The 21,067-nt window shown below is 45.2% G+C and overlaps 1 protein-coding gene across 1 annotated transcript in view; it reads left to right on the top strand.

Annotated features, from left to right (window-relative positions):
- UCK2 (uridine-cytidine kinase 2) overlaps window positions 1–21,067 on the top strand; it is an 89,678-nt gene that overhangs the window by 57,260 nt on the left and 11,351 nt on the right. The window contains exons 2-4 of the mRNA XM_039460050.2: window positions 13,329–13,488; window positions 14,347–14,443; window positions 19,824–19,966. Coding sequence (XP_039315984.1) covers window positions 13,329–13,488; window positions 14,347–14,443; window positions 19,824–19,966 — 400 coding nt within the window. The remainder of the gene's footprint in view (window positions 1–13,328; window positions 13,489–14,346; window positions 14,444–19,823; window positions 19,967–21,067) is intronic.

Here is a 21,067-nt window from a genome sequence, read left to right as displayed (position 1 = left end):
TGAGCCACTGCGCCTGGCCAGTTTTGCCTTTTTTAGAATGTCATATACTGTAGTGGAAATCATATAATATGTGACCTTTTCAGATTAGCTTCTTTCACTTAGCAGTATGCATTTAAGGTTTCTTAATGTCGTTCATTGGCTTGTTGGCTCATTTCTTTTTAGCACCAAGTTACATTCCATTGTCTAGATGTACTATAGTTTATTCATTCACCTACTATAGTACGTCTTAGTTACTTGCTTCCAAGGTTTGGCAGTCATGAATAAGGCTTCTCTAAATACCATGTGCAGGTTTTTGTGTGAACCTAAATTTTAAACTCCTTTGGGTAAATACCAAGGAACATGGGTACTGGATTGTATAGTAAGACTGTTTGGTTTTATAGGAAACTGCCAAATTGTCTTCCAAAGTGGCTATACCATTTTGCAGTCCCACCAGCAATGAGTGAGAATTCCTGTTGCCCCTCATCCTTGTCAGCACTTGGTGTTGTCTGTGTTGTACATTTTGGCCATTCTAATAGGCAGGTAGTGGTACCTTGTTCTGATCTTTTCATATACTTATATGTCATCTGCATGTCTTCGGTGAAGTGTCTGTTAAGTTCCTTAGACCATTTTTTTTTTTTTTTGGTCAGATTTAAGAGTTTGTGTTTTTATTTTTTTGGTATATTTTGGATAACAACCTCTTTATCAGGCATGCCTTTTGCAGATATATCCTCCCAGTCTGTAGCTTGTTGTCATTCTCTTGGCTGGGTCTTTTGCAGAGCAGATCACCATGCGTGGCTTCGGGTTCATTTTTTTGGTCAGTGGATGTCCAGTTGCTTCAGCACCATTTCTTGAAAAGGCTGTCTTCTTCTACTTAATTGCTCTGCTTCTTGTCATATCAGTTATTCATATTTGTGTGGGTCTGAAATAAGAGTTTGGCCCTTATCTACTGATAGGTGTGTCAATTTCACAAATTAATAAAAGAAAATTATTGTATTCAAAGGATTTTGCTTTTTATTTTTTATTTATTATTATTATTTTTGTCAGTAGTAGATTAGCCCTGAAAATTTATGATGACTTCCAGTGTGATGAACTTATTCCTCTTTATCCAGTAACATGATCCGTACGGCTTTGGGAATTCTTTTCTCTTTTTTGATTCTTGGAGTTTTGAGGCCCCAGAGATGATGGTGATGAATGATGAATTCAGCAAAACTTAGAAGGGAACAGTCAAGGGAATTGAGACAGCCAATAGAGGACTTGAACCCCTTTCTTCAACTGTTAGGAGAAATAAATAATAAGTTTAGTTTTCAAAGACCTGAAAGAGACTCTCAAAAAGGAAGGGAAGTGGGTGTTTGGTGTTGCTTGCTCTTTCCTCCCCCTGTTGCTCTGTATTTGGGCATTAAATGTGGGTGCTGGAGAAGAAATAAAGAAGAAATAAAAAAAAATCTTGATAACTAGACAGTTTGACTTCTGATTTTCCAGTTTGGATAAGGATTACTGGATGGAAGAGTTAACTAAAATATATTTTGTGCAACAAAGCACTGTTGTGCTGTTACATCCACATTAAATGTTTACTCACGTGTGGCCTTCAGTTTGGAAAGATTCTGTAGAGGATCCAGCTGGCGTTTTTGTGCTCTGTTGATCTTTCAGTTTTTTAAAAATGGAGGAAAGTCAGCTTTTGTTTTGTGTCTCATACCCAGAAGGACTCCAGTTCTTTCAGTCCAAAATTTCTGTAATAAGCATATTATCTTTGCTCAGTACACCAGTCCCTAGCAAGTGGGTGGGTTTTGGTGTGTCACCCAGGATAAGGGGCCCAGTGTGTTGTTTTTCACTATCTCAATTTGCTCGGAGAGTAAAAGGGGAAAGAAGTAGACCTAGCCTCACTTGCACCCCCAAGTCAGTATAGTTAATCTTCCAGCAGGTCTCCTCCTTGCTTCCACCTCTTGGAGAGGGCTTCATAAGGAGCAGTTCAGCAAAGTTAGCAACAAGCCTAGATCTATTCAATTTTTTTGGTGCGTGTGTATGTGTGTGTGAGATGCCTTTTGTGTTTGTCCTGTGGGAACAAATACAAAGTAGGATCCATAGATTCCATATTCAGGCTTAGAATAAAGGCTGAAATTAATTACGGTTCTATATGGAATGATTTTAATTCAGTTGTGAGGGATTCACTGCCCCTTGAATCTCAAGCATAGCCTTGTTTTGTCTTTGCTTGGTGGTAGCTGTTAACCAGGCCCTGGGTGAGCCTAGAACTTGGTCTCACATGAGCCGTGTAGACACCTCTCTGCCTTTGTTTAAGATGATGTAGAAGGCCAGGTGTGGTAGCTTATGCCTATAACCCCGGCACTTTGGGAGGCCAACGTGGGTAGATGACTTGAGGTCAGGAGTTCGCGATCAGCCTGGCCAACACGTTGAAACCCCGTCTCTACTAAAAATACAAAAAATTTGCTGGGCGTGGTGGCCCATGCCTGTAGTCCCAGCTATGTGTGATGCGGAGGCAGGAAATTTGCTTGAACCTGGGAAGCAGAGGTTGCAGTGAGCCAAGACTGTACCATTGCACTCCAGCCTGGGTGACAGAGTGAGACTCCATTTCAATAAAATTAAAAAAAAAAAAAAAAAAAAAAGGATGATGTAGAAGAACTATAAGTTCTCATTTTTGGCCAGTTTGCCTTCCAGATTTTTCCCCTCATGTTTACCTGTATCTTTTACATGGTCATAGGTCAGAGTATTTGTACTGTATTCTCTCTTGTCCTCATATATATTTGCTCAGGGTTTTTTTTTTTTTTTTTTCCTATCTTGATTGATTTTGCTGTAAGTTTATTACCTGGGAATAGGGTAGAAATGTTGATTCTTACTGTACTGCTTTTTAAAATGGGTTCACCAGTTCACAGCTCAATGGCCAGTGTGCATGTACCAGTTTTGATGATGTGGTAAGGTCTTAAAAAAAAATTAGTCTGCTTCTCTCTCTCTCTTTCTCTCTCTCCCTCTCCACCCGTCTTTCCCTCTTCCCCCCGGCCCCCATTGCCTTCTCTCTCTCTCTCTTTCTCTCTCTCCTCTCTTTCCTTCTCTCTTCTCCCCCTCCCTCTCTCTCTTCCCTCCCTCTCTTCCTCCCTCCCTTCCTTCCTTTTTTTCCCCCAGAATCTCGCTCTGTCTCCCAGGCTGGAGTGCAGTTGTGGGATTTCCAGGCTGGAGTGCAGTGGCGCAATCTCAGCTCTCTGCAACCTTTACTTCATGGGTTCAAGCGATTGTCGTGCCTCAGCCTCGCAAGTAGCTGGGATTACAGGCACATGCCACCACACTCAGCTAATTTTTTGTATTTTTAGTAGAGACAGGGTTTCACCATGTTGGCCAGGGTGATCTTGATCTCCTCACCTCGTGATCTGCCTGCCTTGGCCTCCCAAAGTGCTGGGATTACTGGTGTGAGCCACTGTGCCTGGCCCGGTCCACTCATTTCTGTTCCCGAAAGCACCTACGTGAGCTTATGTTTCCCAGAGGATTAATCCCAGTCCGCTTAAGCATGGACTTAGACACCATTTTCCACCAAAGGATGAGTTATAGCAGATCAAAAATGACTTATCTTTCTCTAATAAAATATCAAAAACATTAACTTCTAAGGAAGCCAACAAAGATGTGGTTTGCAGAGCCCCCCAGGGAGTAAATTACAGAGACTTGCTGATAATGTTTTGTTCATAGTGGTTCCTATATATTCAGTGTACACACGTTGACATTACACCCCTGCTTTTAGGGCTACTGTGGCTCTTTTTCTATCAGAAGGTTTCCACCCCCTTCTGATGGGTGGCACAACAAGCCAGAGCAGTGTGTGTGGTGGCGAAGGGCCTGCATCCTGAAGCCAGCCCGCCTGACTTTGAAGACAGGCTCATCTGTTTTTCAGACATTTGACTTTGGTCCGAGTCACTTAATCTGCTTCTCTGACTCAGCTTCTTCTTATGTAAAGTAGGGATAATAACTAGAACACTTGCTTCCTAGAGTTGATTTGAGGATTACACATAACTGAGTATATGTAAAGCCCTTAGAATAGTCCCTGGGATATAGCATGTTCTGTGTTCTAACTATTATAATCATCACTCAGTTAATTTTGAACCACTTAATTTCCAAGTGCTGGTGAGTCTAAAAAGCAGAGCCAAACATGTAATTACATGAACCCAGAATTGAATTTTTAAAATGTCTTTTCTAGTAATAGAGCTTAATGAGATTGGCACATCAGGGAAAAGTCCTGGGAATTTGTTATGTTGGTGACTGTGGATCAACCAGACTTCTCAGATGCAGTCTAATATCTGCATCTTCCTAGGCTGGACTACCTTTGCAGCACCAGCAGATGGATCAATAATTAAAACAGGGAGCTTTTATTGTGGGGAATCTTTCATCTTCTGCCGTTAAGAGGCTTTTGGGTATCCCTCTCCTAGGTATTACTTTTTCTATGGAGAGCTTGGTCTGTGGCACAAACAGGTGCTGAAAGGAAGAAGAAACACCTCTGGGGTAAATACACACCTGGAGGCTGTCAGGTGACAGAGCAGTGTCTGGGGACACTTGTTCAGGCCAATGTTCATCACCCTGCCCTTTAAAACTCACATGGAAATGACGTGGCTGATAAGTTATTTGTGGTTCCTGTGATAATTAAAGCAGTCCGTTAGACCAGGACAGATGATCTCCTCAGCTTTCAAGAGAACATTTCTACCAAGAGCCATATACTAAGGTGTGCTGGTTATGTGGTTGTTGACATCAGTATTAGTATCACTTCTGTTGACAGTGACACAAAACCTCTAAAACAGGGTTTAAATAAAATTTACCTCATTGTTTCAGAACGTTTGTGTTGCTATAACAAAATACCTGATGCTGTGTAATTTATGAAGAACAGAAATTTGTTTTTCACAGTTCCAGAGGCCAGGAAGTCCAACATCAAGGTGCTGGCAGGGTTGGAGTCTGGTGAGGGCTGCTGTCTGCTTCCACGGTTGCCCCTGGTTGCTGCATCCTCTGGAGGGGACGAATGCAGTGTCCTCACATGGGAGAAAAGCAGAAGACAATGAATCCACTCTCTGAAGCCCTTTCATAAGGGCCCTCATCCCATCCATGAGGGCTTCAACTTCATAGCTTAATCACCTTCTAAAGGCCCACCTTCTAATACAATCACATCAGCAGTTAAGTTTCAGCGTTTCGGCCTGTGAATTTTGGGGGGGACACATTCAGACTTTAGCACTCACTCTTAATGCCTCTCGGCTCTGATCATTTGAATCTTGGGCTTGTATTTAGCTGCTCTCACATCCTTAGTTAGCATGATAGCAATGCTGCAAGGTGGCTGCTTGAGCTCCAGCTATCAGGTCTTCATTTGAGTCAACAGGAAGGAATGTCAGAAGAGAGAAGAGTTGCATGGTCATGAGGAACTGCAAGGGAGGCTGAAAATGCAGTCTGTGTGCCCAGCTAAAATTCAAGGACTGATGGGTTGAGTCTAGGAGTTTGAGGCTGCCATAAGCTAAGATCGCATGACTTCAAAAAAGACTTCTGATAAATTTGGACATTTCTATTTAACAGACATTTGGGAGACACTCCTCCTCACCCCCCCACCTCAGGTGCCTGAGAATAAAAGCTTAATACCACTATTGGTCCTTGTGCTCCAAAAGCTCTTAGGTTATTTGATTGACCCGTGGCAGCTTTTTGGTACTGGAGAGCCTTATTAGTAATTTAGTGAGTTTCTAATGTAGATCCTGTGTGTGTTGGGTGGGTGGGTGGTGGTGATTGTATTGTAGCTAGGAGCGCCTAGTCAGCAATGCATGGGCTTTGGGGCCATCCATGACTTGAAAAATAGATGGCCTTGCAGATATTCCAGGGAAGCATTTGAGTGACACCTCTCTACTGTGCCAAATGGTCAGTTGGATTGGAAGTTGAGCTAGCAAGTCATTTAACTTGATCAGTTTTAGAAGTGGAAGGGACAGAATATATTCTGGATTCATTGCACTAAATACAGAGATATTATAGTTCTTAGTTTTAAACCAGGGCAAATTACTGATGCTTTGGTTTTCTAATGCCTGTAAATTAGAGCTTTTGAGCCATGAGGGAAGTAGCCCGTACCCGCAGAGGAGTGATGTAGTGTCTGGGGGCTACGGTGGTTTTTTTCCTTTGAGATGGACGCCATGTAAGCTAGTGGTGATACTTAACTTAATGATAGGGACAGGGAAAGCCACTGCCAAGAGTAATTGACGTGATGCACACATAGTCCCAGAGCCAAGGAGCTAGATGGGGTCTTCCTACTTGAGGAAGCCAAGCATGTGGCCTTCAGGCACTCTTCTCTGCCGTGATGATCAGTGTGCGTCACCTGGAGCCGATTGGCTGTGGTTTCTAAGTTTTCCTCCCTCTTAGCAGCCCACCCTGTGATTCTGAAGCAGCATATCCAGAGTGTTACAACAGACATCTTGATGGGATTCAAAAATGTTGGATAGCATGATTATCTGGTCTTCTATAAGGTTGACTGTGAGATGTGTCAGCTCATTCCTGTAGGGACACACCCAGCCCGATACCCTCCCGAGGGCTGAGCTGCTCTGAGCTGTCCAGGCTTGGGCTATGTCAGGTTCTGAGCAATGAAGTGTGGTGGGGGGTACATGACTAAGAAGTGACAGAGCTGATTGCCCTGCTTGTTTTCTTTTACTCATCCAGCGGCATTGGAACAGGACAAGAGGATCTTCTGCATTAGATCCTGGAAGACACACACTAGAAATAGCATAGTAAGATTGGGTCTAGGCTGTCAGAGCCACCTCCAGAGTGAGAGTGGTTTTAGAGAAATATCCTTTCTATAGCAATACAGGAACCTATGCTGGCTCAGCAGCTGCCCTTTTGGAAACTGTCAGCTGAAGGGGACTGTTGATGAGCTGTTCACTACTACAGGGGCTTCCCAAATGGGAAGTCTCTGCTAAAGGAGTTCATGGTTCAGCATGTCTAGTGGACTCTGGTTCCTAACAGCTGGATTCTTTTGAACAAAATAATAATTTCTAGAACAGGTTTTTTTGGGTGGGCTTTTAGCTTCACTTGCCTGCCTTTAGTTCTATGAAGTTCAGCATAAATGTTGACTTTGATGATACAGTGGGACTAAACAGTGTTATATTTCTCATCAGTTTCCTCCCTGTCTCCTTCCCTTGTCATTGTTCTCCAGAGGTAGAGTACGTTTATGGAGAACATTGCGGGTGGATGCCAAAGCGGCTTAAGTTCTAAAACAGTGAAAAGAACTGTGCAGTGGGAGTTAGACCTGTGGTTTGAGACTCAGCTTCAGGACTGAGCAAATCATTTAACTTGATCAATTTTCTTTCTTTTCTTCCTCTTTCTTTTTTGAGGTGGAGTCTTGTTCTGTTGCCAGGCTGGAGTGCAGGGGAATGATCTCAGCTCACTGCAACTTCTGACCGCCTGCCCCAAGTACAAATGATTCTCCTGCCTCAGCCTCCCGAGTAGTATCTAGGACTGCTGGTACACACCACCATGCCCAATTTTTAGTAGATACGGGGTTTCACCATGTTGGCCAGGATGGTCTTGACCTCTTGATCTCGTGACCTGCCTGCTTCAGCCTTCCAGAGTGCTAGGATTACAGGTGTGAGCCACCTCACCTGCCCTTAACTTGATCAATTTTTAAAGCTTCAGTTTCCTCATTAGGAAAAAAGACAAAGTAATACCTTGTTGTAATGAAATTAAACGAGGTAATGTCTTCAGAATGCTATATAAGTAAAGAAATTGTGAATCACCTTCACAATTTCTTTTTTTTTTTTTTTTTTTTGAGGCGGAGTTTCGCTCTTGTTACCCAGGCTGGAGTGCAATGGCGCGATCTCGGCTCACCGCAACCTCCACCTCCTGGGTTCAGGCAATTCTCCTGCCTCAGCCTCCTGAGTAGCTGGGATTACAGGCACGCGCCACCATGCCCAGCTAATTTTTTTGTATTTTTAGTAGAGACGGGGTTTCACCATGTTGCCCAGGATGGTCTCGATCTCTTGACCTCGTGATCCGCCCGCCTCAGCCTCCCAAAGTGCTGGGATTACAGGCTTGAGCCACTACGCCTGGCCCACAATTTCTTTACTTATATAGCGTTCTGAATTCTTTACCTATATAGCATTCTTCTTCCATAAGAGTTTTTTTTTTCCCCTTTTCTAAAGAGACCTTGTGTGTGTTGACCTTCGCTTAACTTTGTATTTGGACAACAGCCCACAGTCCTAGCAAACCTTTAACCCTCCCGACTCTAATTTGAGTAATGGGTTAGAAGTGGCAGGGACAGAATCTCTGGATTCATTGCACTAAATACAGAGATATTATACAAAACGAAGCTGAACTCATGCTTCAACGGGCAGTGTCAATTTGCCTGTGAGACAGCACCATGCAGCTGCAGCCACTAAGAGGCCAGGTGCTGGGGATGGACGCTAGAGTGGGAATCCCGGCTCCATCCAACTTCTCTGCCTCCGTGTTTGCCATCAGTAGCGTAGGTATGATAACTCCCATCACATAAGCTTGTAGTATGCAAATGAGATCATTTTAAAGTGCTGAGCCCAGTACCTAGCACACAGAAAGAAATGCAGCTTTTATGATAGTAATAATAATTTTAAATTGTGGTAAAATACACATAACATGAAATTTACCATCGTAACGATCTTTAAGTGTACGTGTCAGTGGTGTTGAGTATATTCATGTTATTGGATGACCAAATTCCAGAACCCTTTCACTGTATAAAACAGAATAAAACAGAAACTATATCCATTCAACGACTCTTCATTTTCCTCTCCCCTCAGCCCCTGGCAACTGCCATTTAACTTTCTGAATTTGACTGCATAGTGGAATCATAAGGTATTTGCCGTTTTGTCACTACTAATATAATTACTAAGTCTTAGCCTATTGTAACAGTTGTACCCTTTCCCATTTTAGATTTCTGTAGGCTCAGGATTGCCTGCCCTTCTCAAACCCTGGTTATTAGTAGATTCTTTCTCTTTCTTTTCTTTTCTTTTCTTTTTTTTTCCCCCTCTCTAGTTTGTTAGAGATAGAGTCTTACTCTCTTGCCCAGACTGGAGTGCAGTGGCATGATATGGCTCACTGCAACCTTGATCTTCTGGGCTCAAGCAGTCCTCCTGCCTTACTTAGCCTGCCATGTGCAGCTGGGACTACAGGCACAAACACCATGCCTAGGTAATTTTTGAATTTTTTAGAGGTGGGGTCTCACAATGTTGTCCAGGCTGGTCTTGAACTACTGGGTTCACGTGATCCTCCTGCCCAGCCTCTCAAGTCACTGGGATTCCAGGTGCATGCCACTGTGCCCAGCCGAATTATTAAGGAGCAAGATGACACCTCAGAGCTCCGTTTCATCCTTTTGAAGAGAGGGGCAGGATTATGCAAAAGGAAAACACAGAAATTATAGTGAAAGAGATAGAGGTGAGCATTAAGTAAGCGAAAAAACATTTATTCAGGGCAGAGTAGAGTCTCTTTGTGGAGCTTGTCCTTCCCTCCCTGCCTTCTTCCCCACCATGTAAAAATTCAAACCTACACAACAGTAGAGAGCATGATATAGCCAAACCCTATGTACCTGTTAGCCAGATTCAACAGTTATCTGAATTTTTGGGGGCCCTTTTCTAACATGGCCCAGGAGGAAGAAAATGCCTGAAAAATCTAGATTGTCCTAGAGGCAGGCGTTTCTTTGCTTATTTGTGCAGTTTGATTTATCTCCTGCCTGATAAAGGGCTTCTTCTGCCTTGGGACTTCTTACCATCTCAGGTTGAGGTAAAACGCCAGGAATCTATGATTGTAGGCAAGTTACTTAACTTGGTTTCTTCATCCATGAAGGAGAGCACATGTGGCTTTTACAGTGGTCCTAGTGGAGTGTTTGGCACAGGGCCTGTTACCCTATCAGCAGTGGTGGTGTGTTTGTGGAAGGGAAGGGTCACCAGCCAGGTCCTTGAAAACACGGGACTGAGACAGGCCACTGTAGATCGGCAAAATTAGTCGCACTGTGTCATTGATCAAGGATTGGGACGAGTGCTGATTTTCTAGAATTGCACCTACTGTTTGTTCATTATTGCATTTTACTGGCCATTGTATGGGTTCTCTCCTAGATTGTGCTGGGTTAAGGGAAACCGTTGTTTATTTGCAAAATTAGCTAGTGTAACTTTTTAATATGCTTTTTTGGTGGTGATGGGATTGCTATTTACATTAAAAACATTTTGTGGTTTTTAAGTGTAAATAAAAATACCACAATTTGAATAACTGGATAGATAATATACATGTGGCTTCATGAATCACTTTTTTGTTTTCCTTTGAAATTCTAGAAGGAATTCTATCTATTAATGAAAGCTATAGCCGGGCGTGGTGGCTCAAGCCTGTAATCCCAGCACTTTGGGAGGCCGAGGCGGGTGGATCACAAGGTCGAGAGATCGAGACCATCCTGGTCAACATGGTGAAACCCCGTCTCTACTAAAAATACAAAAAAAATTAGCTGGGCATGGTGGCTCGTACCTGTAATCCCAGCTACTCAGGAGGCTGAGGCAGGAGAATTGCCTGAACCCAGGAGGCGGAGGTTGCGGTGAGCCGAGATCGCGCCATTGCACTCCGGCCTGGGTAACAAGAGAGAAACTCTGCCTCAAAAAAAAAAAAAAAAAAAAAAAAAAAATTAAAGCTATAGACTTTACCCTCCTAGAACCTTAGGATGTAAGAAACAGATAGATGCCTGGGAAGAAAAGGAAATTGCCGGCCTGTGGGTGTTTAAAAACTTTCAGTTTATAATTGCATAAAGCCTTTGATCCCCCCTCCCACCCCGCCCTATCCATCTGTAGCACCCAGAGAGCCTTTGGTTTTGTTATAACATTTTCACTTTTGAGTCCAGTTTATCTTATGAAAGCGTTACCTTCCTGTGATATCTTGGGGCGTGGGAGGGTCTGTGGTCCCTAAGTCCAGAGTAGTTTTAAATGTTTTTCTGCATTAGTATGCAAAAGTATCATGAAAGCAAAATGAATTGTTTGCAGATAATTGAGTCAAAATATTATTTTTCCTCCAAAGGTCCTTACTTAGTTGTGTGCCACAACTTGTATAACAGGACGTAGTTTGCAAAACTGTTTAGTTCGCGTTAACTTGTGCAACAGGAATGGCCAGTTTTCCTTATGCTCAGTGCAATCAAACACAACCTTATAAGAATTGTAACTTTAAAAGATTTCATGACTTTTTGTTGTTGTTGTTGTTGTTGTAAAAATCAGTTTGTGAAATAAGTTCAATAGTAAAACTTCTAAGATTGAGTCATCAAATGTTTAAATGTGCTGTTTCTCTCTCTCTCTCTCTCTCTCTTTTGCGGGGGGTAGGGGAGGTGGCAGATACAGTCTCGCTGTGTCACCCAGCCTGGAATGTATGGGGTGATCTCAGCTCACTGCAACCTCCATGTCCTGGGTTCAAGCGATTTTCCTCCCTCAGCCTCCTAAGTAGCTGGGACTACAGGCATATGCCACCATGCCCGGCTAATTTTTATATTTTTAGTAGAGGCAGGGTTTCGCCATGTTGACCAGGCTGGTCTTGACGTCCTGACTGCAGGTGATCCATCCACCTTGGCCTCTTTTTATTTACTTATTATTTTTTAGGTGCATACTATATCTGACATTTCTCCCCATGTTATCCCTCCCCACCCTCCCCACTGTCTCTCCCTTACCCACCCTCAGCTGCCCCCAGTGTGTGATGCTCCTCTCCCTGAGTCCACGTGTTCTCTCATCCACCTTGGCCTCTTAAAGTGTGGGATTATAAGCGTGAGCCAGTGTGCCTGGCCTAAATATGCTGTTTGTCATCTCTATTATTAGGTCAACTGGGGTTTTTTTGTTGTTGTTTTGAGATGGGATCTTTCCGTGTTGCCCAAGCTGGTCTCAAATTCCTGACCTCAAGCCGTCTATCTCCCTTAGCCTCCCAAAGTGCTGGGATTACAGGCATGAGTCATTGCCTGGCAGGTCAACCAGTTTCATTAGAAGACTTGGGTTATGTCTTCTAAAGCTTACGAAATATAGAGTTTTTTAATTTTTAAATTAATCTTTCTATCAAATGAAAAAAGAAATCAGTTATTTGATAAATACAATCTTTCACTACCTCATTCTGTTGAATGCACTTGTTTCATAATTTTCCTTTTACAGAGCATACGTTATTGAAGGAAAAAAGGGGCAGATATGTGTATTACTATTTTCTTTTCTTAAATTTTAGGATACCTGTATTACTAACAACACACACAAAGCATGTAGGTTTGAGTTCATTTGGAATTGGCTTCTCCACTCTTAGTTGGGATACCCCTAGGTTGTTTGAGATGTTGGTGGCGATTGTGTTCCTTATCACTGTATATGGTGGCACACATTTGTGAAAAGGCCACCTGGTTTACTATGGGTGTGGAGAAGTCCATGGCTGTGGACTGGAGCAAAAGTAACCAAGGGAAGTAAGATTAACACTGTAAGCGTAGCCTCCCTGCTAACTAGCAGAGCTTGCTGGCCATGTTTTTTGGTTCCACTGATATAAAGAGATGTGCAAGGGCTGAGTGGTGCTCCATGGGTGTGCAGTCACCTTGTGATTCCAAGGCCCTGTGACCCCTCAGCACGTCATCACCGGGCCCTCATTCATTCCACTTTCTGCTGCCACTTTTTTTGTCTTTCTGTACTAGGACACAGGCACGATCCGTTAGCCCTACCTTCACAAGTGGCTTTGGAAAAAGCTCTTCGGGAGAAGGAGGTGGTGTGTGCTGCCCACCTTCCCCCGCCATCACTGCAAATGGTTGAGGGTAGTAAGCTGTGTTAAGGGAAGGCAGGACGGAACTTTTGGGATCCCAAGACTTCTCTGTCACAGGCATGTCAGGCAGACTCTTCTCCCTTGGCCTGTTTTTTTTTTTTTTTTTTTTTTAACTTTTATTTTAAGTTCAGGGTTTGTAACTTGTGTCACGGGAGTTTGTTGTACAGATGATTTCATCACTCATATATTAAGCCTAGTACCCGTTAGTTAGTTTTCCTGATCCTCTGCCTCCTCCCACCTGTCGCCTCCAGCAGGCCCCAGTGTGTGTTGTTACCCTCCATGCATCCATATCATTTAGCTCCCACTGATAAGTGAGAACATGTGGCGTTTGGTTTTCTTTTCTTGCGTTAGTTTGCTAAGGATAGTGTCCTCCAGCTCCGTCCACGTTCCTGCATAAGACATGATCTCGTTCTTTTTATGGCTGCATCCCTTAGCCCTTTAACTCATCATGCACGATAGCTGCCTTTGGATTCTCCTTCCAGAGCCCCTTCTTGAAGGTTGTGCATCAGCCTGGTTACTCTGGGGACTTCCTCTGTACTGCACATGCCCTTTCTCTTATTCCTGGACGCTCTCTTCTCTCCTCACAGTCTTCCGTGTGTGCTAAGATCGTGCAGCTCCTGGGGCAGAATGAGGTGGACTATCGCCAGAAGCAGGTGGTCATCCTGAGTCAGGATAGCTTCTACCGTGTCCTCACCTCGGAGCAGAAGGCCAAAGCCCTGAAGGGCCAGTTCAACTTTGACCACCCGGGTGAGTCAGGCTGTTGAAGGGGGTGTGTATGTGTATTGGGGTGGGGGGAGTATTTTTTTTCTGCTCATGAGGAAGTTGCTTAACCTCTTGGAATCTTGTTTCCATTTAGAATGTAGGGACTTGATAACTACCTTGCAGTGTTATTGTGGGGCTTACGTGAAAGAAGGAATTTTCAAATGCTTCATATAGCGTTTGGCTCATTAAATAGTGATTGAATCTGTATCTGAACAAGGGTGATTTTGTATGAGCCTGGGACTCAAGATGGGCCAGACATGAGGTCGAACATAGAGAGCTGGTTCTTCTGCTGCTTCTGATCTGAGGCAGCCCTTGTCAGACCCTCCTCCCCATGTGTACATCTGTGCTCAGCCCACTCTCTGGCAGAGAGGGAGATGGAGGGGCAGGGTGGCCGCCAGAATGGTTTTTGCTCTGCAGCCCTAGGTCAGCACACTGCTCCTTTAGCTGGCTTAGGTTTCTTATCATTGTTAGAAGCAAACCTTGGCATGGTGGCTATTGTATGCGCTCCCCAGTCATGGGTATGCTTTCCAGGTTAGCATGTGCCAATCCTGGGATGATGCCAGCTAAACTTGGACAGGGGCGAGACCTGTCTGAAATCAGGGGTGGGATGTCAAAGAAGAAAAAAAAAGAAATCTGTTTGTTGGAACTCATTCATACATCTCATTTTGAGATACAAGGAGCTTCCATTCTGCTTTGGGTAGAAATTCAGCTTTTTAGGGAGCAGTATGATTATCTTTAAAGTGTGATGTGCTCATACACATATTTATGAGGATGCCCTGTGTATGATTATAGGAAATACTATTTTAAAATTAAGAAACATTTTAACGATTTGGTATTTTTCAGATGCCTTTGACAATGAACTCATTCTCAAAACACTCAAAGAAATCACTGAAGGGAAAACAGTCCAGATCCCCGTGTATGACTTTGTCTCCCATTCCCGGTAAGTGAGCTGTTCTGGACCGGGGATGGCACCCACGGCTCCCCAAAGCCTCCCTGGTCAGCACTGAGACCTCCTCCCTTACGTCTTGCACTTCAGACCTCTGTCCTACCCTTGCCCAATGCCATTGCAGCCAGTCAGTGGAGGGTGTGGTGGCAGCAGTGTGTGCTGTGGGATTGCACAGGTTGGGGAGTTCATCTGGGCGCTTCCTGGAACAGTCCTGTCGTCACGATTCCTTAACTCTGAACGATGGGTTCGTTATTTGAGCTTGAGGGACTGCGTGTGCATCTGATCCACATTCCAGTGGCTGTTGTTCCTGGAACAAGATGTAAGGGGAGGGGTAGAGGAAGGGAAGGAAGAAGAACAAAGAAAACTGTTCTTTCTGCTTTCCTGGTTTACTTGGGATTGGACAATGTGGAGAGGCTTGAGGTCACGAGAGCCTGATCTCAGAATTAACCAAGTGCTCCAGAAAGCTTCTCAGTGGAAACATAGCAGTCCTTTCCAGTGAAGCCTGCATTTTAGTGCTCCGGATTAGGAATAGAGGAGCGGCTATGCTTCCACCTCACCCTGCTTCCTTCTGAGTGGTGGGAATGGGCTCCTAGAAGACTGCACTCCTGCTGGCCAGACCCCAAGCTCCTTCAGAGCTGTGCAGAGCATCTCAGTCCTGAATGTAGAACACACACATCTTCCCAAGGGTCTGAATTAGAGAGTGTGGTGAAGATTTAGTTGGAGGATGAAGATGAGAGAGAGAGAATCAGCATCTGTGTGTGTTCATTGAGGCGCAGAGGAGGCTATTCTGGTGCTTACCTTCATGCCTAACCAGCATTTTTTGAAACACTTCCTTCAATGGGCCAGGTTCTCCTTTGTAGGAGAGTCAGAGATCAGGATGCTATCCTCACACCTCTGAGTGTCAGTCTGTTTTCTTAACCCAACCGCTGCAGATCATGGAGGAATGAAAGGGTTTAGTATAATATTTGGAGCTTATGTGAACATTGGGGCTGGGAGAGTGAAGACCTGGAAGTTTGTAGCTGGATAATCAGACAAAGTAGTCCCCACTGACTCAAGCCTGAGGCACTGGAGCAGAGCTGGGGTTCATGGAGAAGTCCAGGGAACCACCATGTGTGGGTTTGCAGCCACATTCTGGGAGCTTGTGGACTGTTGGCAAAGTTTTCCTGTCTCATTATTATGATCTCCCAAATATTGTGGATTTGGCTTCACGCTCACCTTCTAAGTCTCTTGTTGGTGGAGTAACCTGGAAACATGTGGGGAAGGGGGTTCTGAGAATTGCAGTTCTCCCTGGGAGAGGTGGTGGTGGTGGTGTCACATTGACAAGAGACGTGTGAAGAATTAAAATGCAGCATGATGGCTAAGACAGGGCCTGCAGAAGAATGTAAAAGAGGGAGGAAGAGCAGGGTATTCAGAGCAGGTTGTATGGAGGAGGTGATATTTAAGCTTTAGATAGGAAAGGATAAGAAGTTGTTTGGAAAAGGGATTTCCAGGGTGCTGGGTAAGGAAGCATTTCAGGACCAGGCACGGATTAGCTTGGTGGGGGCACTGCAGTGGAGAGGTGTGGAGGGATGGGCGTGGGTGTGGGGGAAGGTAGGCAGGCCTCAGGTCATGAAGGGCCATAGGCGGCAGAGCCAGATACACGGGCATTTGGCAGTAGGGAGCCACAGATGGCTCTGCTGTGGTAGTAGAAAGGACATAGTGGTGGCTGGAGGAGACAGGATCTGCAGTGCCATTTGTGAAGAAGCCTTTGGAATAGCCCCAGTGAGAGACTGATAAGGGCCTGAAGGAAGGCAGTGGAACTGAGCGCGGTTGACAGGAGCCAGGGCCTGGCCAGTGCTGTCTAGGAATAGAGGAGGGAAGTTGAATACCTCATGCAGCATGAGTTCCATCAAGGTCATGTGCTAACAGAAGAAAATCCTGATAGAATTCCCAATGCAGGCATGTTTCACGTTTCCTCCTGATTTATCTCATGTATTTTAAAACCTTATTTTTCAGTGGCTCAAAGCTCATGTCTTGAGAAACTTTCCCTGATCACCCTAGACCAGGTGTCCCCAAACTTTTTACACAGGGGGCCAGTTCACTGTCCCTCAGACTGTTGGAGGGCCGCCACATACTGTGCTCCTCTCACTGACCACCAATGAAAGAGGTGCCCCTTCCTGAAGTGCGGCGGGGGGCCGGATAAATGGCCTCAGGGGGCCGCATGCGGCCCGCGGGCCATAGTTTGGGGACGTCTGCCCTAGACCATAGCCACCCCCTTCCCACTTCCCTGTAAATCTTAAGGGCCACTTAATTGGACATTAAGCCATTCTGGGTTAACTGATTCCATCCCACCCACGGGCATTTGGTACAAATAAAAATTTGCTGGGCCGAGCCGGGCGCGGTGGCTCAAGCCTGTAATCCTAGCACTTTGGGAGGCCGAGGCGGGTGGATCACAAGGTCGAGAGATCGAGACCATCCTGGTCAACAAGGTGAAACCCCGTCTCTACTAAAAATACAAAAAATTAGCTGGGCATGGTGGTGTGTGCCTGTAATCCCAGCTACTCAGGAGGCTGAGGCAGGAGAATTGCTTGAACCCAGGAGGCGGAGGTTGTGGTGAGCCGAGATCGCACCATTGCACTCCAGCCTGGGCAACAAGAGCGAAACTCCGTCTCCAAAAAAATAAAAAAAAAAATTTGTTCGGCTGAAATGAAGAAGACATTTATTTGTTGCAGTTACCCCTCTCTCAGCATCCTTTTCCCCATAAGCCAAATGAGATGATTAGACTGGGTTATCTCAAATGGTCCAATTGGCTAGCTTCTTTTTGGAACTTTTCAGCTAGACTCTAAATTCCTAAGTGGTATATTATGCCAGGTATGACTTCTTGCACATTCTGGGCTAGTAGTTGCTCAATAAATTTGTTGTGGATTTTTTAAAACTCTGAGCTGTTATGAAAGTTTTTCCTACCCATACCTATATGTGGACTTGGGAAATGATTAACTGTAACTTCTGAAAGCACCAACAACAAATTAGGCAGCTGATTTTCTCCATCCGATGGAAACCCCGTTTTCCTTTTTAGTATTTTATCAATTAGACATCGTAAAATACTCAATATCTGGTGTTGGTACAGATTGAACATCCCTAGTCCCAAAATCCAAAATCTAAAATGCTTCAAAATTGGAAACTCTTTGAGTGCCAGTGTGACGTTCAAAGGAAATGCTCATTGGAGAATTTCAGATTTTGGATTTTCATATTAGTGATGCCCATTGTACATCCTCTCTCCTCCTGCCACATTAGGGATGATGCCCTAAATATAATGCAGATATTCCAAAATCTGAAAAAAAATCCAAAATTCAAAAATCCTAAACACTTTGGGTCCTAAGCATTTTATATAAGGGTTACTCAACCTGTATATGCAAACTTAGCACAGCCATTGTGTTCTCTCTTAGTGTGTTTTTTCAAGGGGAATCTCACACATACATTCAGTTTATTTTTGGACAGAGCCATCCCCCACCCTCCTTGGTGTCGGGTGGTTACCTAGAGTGGCTCACTAGTTCACTTACGCACCAGTCCTGTTTTCTATCCATTTCTCTTCTGAATTTTTCCAGGTTGCCTTCTTATCCACAGTGGGCACACCATTTTCTGGCAGCTGACATTCCTCTAGACTGGTGCTTCTTCACCCTGGCTGCATGTTAGAAATACCTTGGGAGCTTCTAAATAGTATTGGACTTCTACCTCCACTTCAGACTCCTTAAATCAGAGCTCCTGGGGGATAGGGTCCAGGTAGGGATATTTTTATAAGCACCCCAGATGGTTCTGATATGCATCTCAGCCGTACCACAGTTCTAGAGCATTTCCTAATCCGAGTCGTTTTCTCCTGTTTTCCCTGCTCCGTATTCTGCCAGTTGCTAGCTACCCCAGCAGTGCCTGCCTGAAGACTCATACACAAGCCCAGTGGTCCAAGCTAAGAAGACATCAGGGAGTGTTTACGGGAAAGAGTTTGAGTGGCACCCTGTTTAACTGGCCGTTGATACTGACCTTATGCTTGTACAGATGGAACTACTGTCTTAAGAGACTTTATTTTCTTTGGTTTACCAGTGTGCTAGTCAGGGTAAGTGAAAACCTTGCAGTGATGATAGTTACTCTATTTTCGGGGAATTTTGAGCAAGAGATAGTTGGTGATGTGTAAGGTGGGCATAGGACAGAATAAAAAATCAGAATACAGTGAACGTTGCAGCAGGGCAAAGCTGAACACTAGCAGGCCCATCTGTGAAAGCCCATCGCCTTACTGTTCAGCAGGGTCTTGCCACTCTTGCTTTTTGAAAAGTCATGTTGGCCGGGCTTGGTAGCCCATGCCTGTAATCCTAGCACTTTGGGAGGCTGAGGTGGGTGGGTGGCATGAGTCTAAGAGTTAGAGACCAGCCTGGGCAACTTGGTGAAACCTGTTTCTGCTAAAAATACAAAAATTAGCCTGGCGTGGTGGTGGGCATCTGTAGTCCCAGATACTTAGGGTCTGAGGCAGGAGGATCGCTTGAGCCTGGGAAGTTGAGGCTGCAGTGAGCCAAGATCGCATCACTGCACTCCAGCCTCCTGGATGACAAAGTGAGACCTTGTCTCAAAAAAAAAAAAAAAAAAAAAGCAAAATCATGTTTGTAATTAGTGTCTGCTCTAGGCTTCCAAACCATGTGGGTTAGGTGACTGAGGTCATGCATATTCCCGCTGCATTGATGAGGAAGAGAAGCCCTAGGGAGCTCAGGATTCACCTGTGGCCACCGTCTTGGTTTGAGTGGGTAGAGCCAGATCAGACAGACATCAGGATTCTGTACTTCCTCACAAATGCTTTCTCATCTGTATCCTCCTTTCCCAAACTTTTATTTTGCCTCCTTCCCTTCCCTCTTCTGTCCTTTTCTCCCTCCTTTCAGTTGCCTCAGGACTGGCGGGGAGGGCGTGGAGTTGTTGAGAGAAAACTGTGAGTTTCTGTTTTTTAAAGTTCACAGTGTTAGGTTCCATAAATGCCAGGCATGAGAGCATTCCTGGAGACGCCTTCAGAGAAAAAAAGAAATAACATCTGCTTTTGTCCGCCTTTATTCTTCATTCAACAGCAGGGTTTTTTTAATTCCAGGGAGAAGGATGTCTGCCCTGTATTTCTGTTTCATGGTAAAAGCTCAGAAGAAGTGGTCAAAGGAGACCTTTGTCCCAGCCGTGATCACCCTTGGCTCTTTGGTGGTGGTCCGAGGGCTGTGTAAGGCTGTGTTAGCTGAGTCTTTAGTCCCTGCTTGAACAAGTCTGTGGGGGCAAGGAACCCAGAACCCAGCCCAGCCAGATGTTCTGGCCCTTGTTCTCTGTCCCTTGCCAGCCCCTGCCTGGCATGGCCCATTATCTGCTCTGTGCTTTGCAGGAAGGAGGAGACAGTTACTGTCTATCCCGCAGACGTGGTGCTCTTTGAAGGGATCCTGGCCTTCTACTCCCAGGAGGTACGAGACCTGTTCCAGATGAAGCTTTTTGTGGATACAGATGCGGACACCCGGCTCTCCCGCAGAGGTGCGTTCTAAAAGCTCCAGGTGGCCCTGTTGGCGGCCACCTTGAGGACAGGGGAGCTGGGAGCCTGTGACAGGACCCCACCCCCCTGAGTCTGAAGTCCATACCTTCCCTGACGCAGCTGTGTGTCGCATGGTCCAGTCCAGCTGCGTCAGTCCAGCCCCAGGATATCCTGCTGCCCAGACACTTGGTGACATTTGAGAAGGGATTAGTCACTTACTGTTTGGGGATAATGAAAGGCTTGTGAGGTCACAGAGACCAAATAAGACGTTGACATCTGGTTTTGCTGGGAAAAGTTTGATTAAATGCTTAATGCCTTGCGATTTTTTTCACAAGACATCAACATCAAGATGCTCTGACTTGGGGAACTAACTGTAGCACCCCTGAGGACAGGATCCCCTGTGCCTGAAGCGCTGGGTAGCTCATCCTGTTAGCCTGCTTCTCTAGCCCTTAATTTTCCAGCAGGTTTTATGGAGGCATTACCGCTCTTTCGAGTCAGCTCAGGAGGGAAGTCAGCTGTGCCCTTGGCAAGCCCTTCTGAGTGTGGGCCTGCCTGTGCTAAGGCCCTGTGCCTGTGTGCTGAAGGCACAGCAATTCCCCTTGGTAGAGGAGCCCAGCCTGTGAACTGAGCTCTGTAGGGCACTGAGCAGAGTTTGCTTCCACCGGGAGAGATTGGAAGGCTTCATGGAGGAAGAGGGGTTGGGACTTAGATGTGGTAGCGTAGGGTGATGACGTAGGCAACCCACGAAGGTGCACAGCGCAGCTGCAGACAGTGCCTTGTTCCGAGAGGGGCAGGAACCTGGAGTGTACAGAGGGTTATACAAAGAGATACTAGAAAGCAGCTTGGAGCATGGCTTTAGCGAATGGGACCTCTGGTCTGGCTCTCGGTGGGCAAGGGAGAGCTACTGTGAGGTTCTGAGCAAGGCAAGTGAAGTGGCCACCGTTCTGTGTTTAACACTGGTTATGACAGAGGACATGTCGGTGAAGCCTGCAGCTTTTGCCGCTCTTTGGAGACCACTGCTGATCTAGACAAGAGGCAGGGCTGTGGTCCTTAGGTGGGTGGCAGAGGAAGCAGAATTGAGGTGAGAAGAGTATTAGCAGAGT

Source organism: Saimiri boliviensis, chromosome 19 (assembly GCF_048565385.1).
Source record: "Saimiri boliviensis isolate mSaiBol1 chromosome 19, mSaiBol1.pri, whole genome shotgun sequence".
NCBI lineage: Eukaryota > Metazoa > Chordata > Mammalia > Primates > Cebidae > Saimiri > Saimiri boliviensis.
The sequence above is the reverse complement of the archived record's forward strand: the minus strand, read 5'-3'. Positions and strand labels throughout refer to the sequence as shown.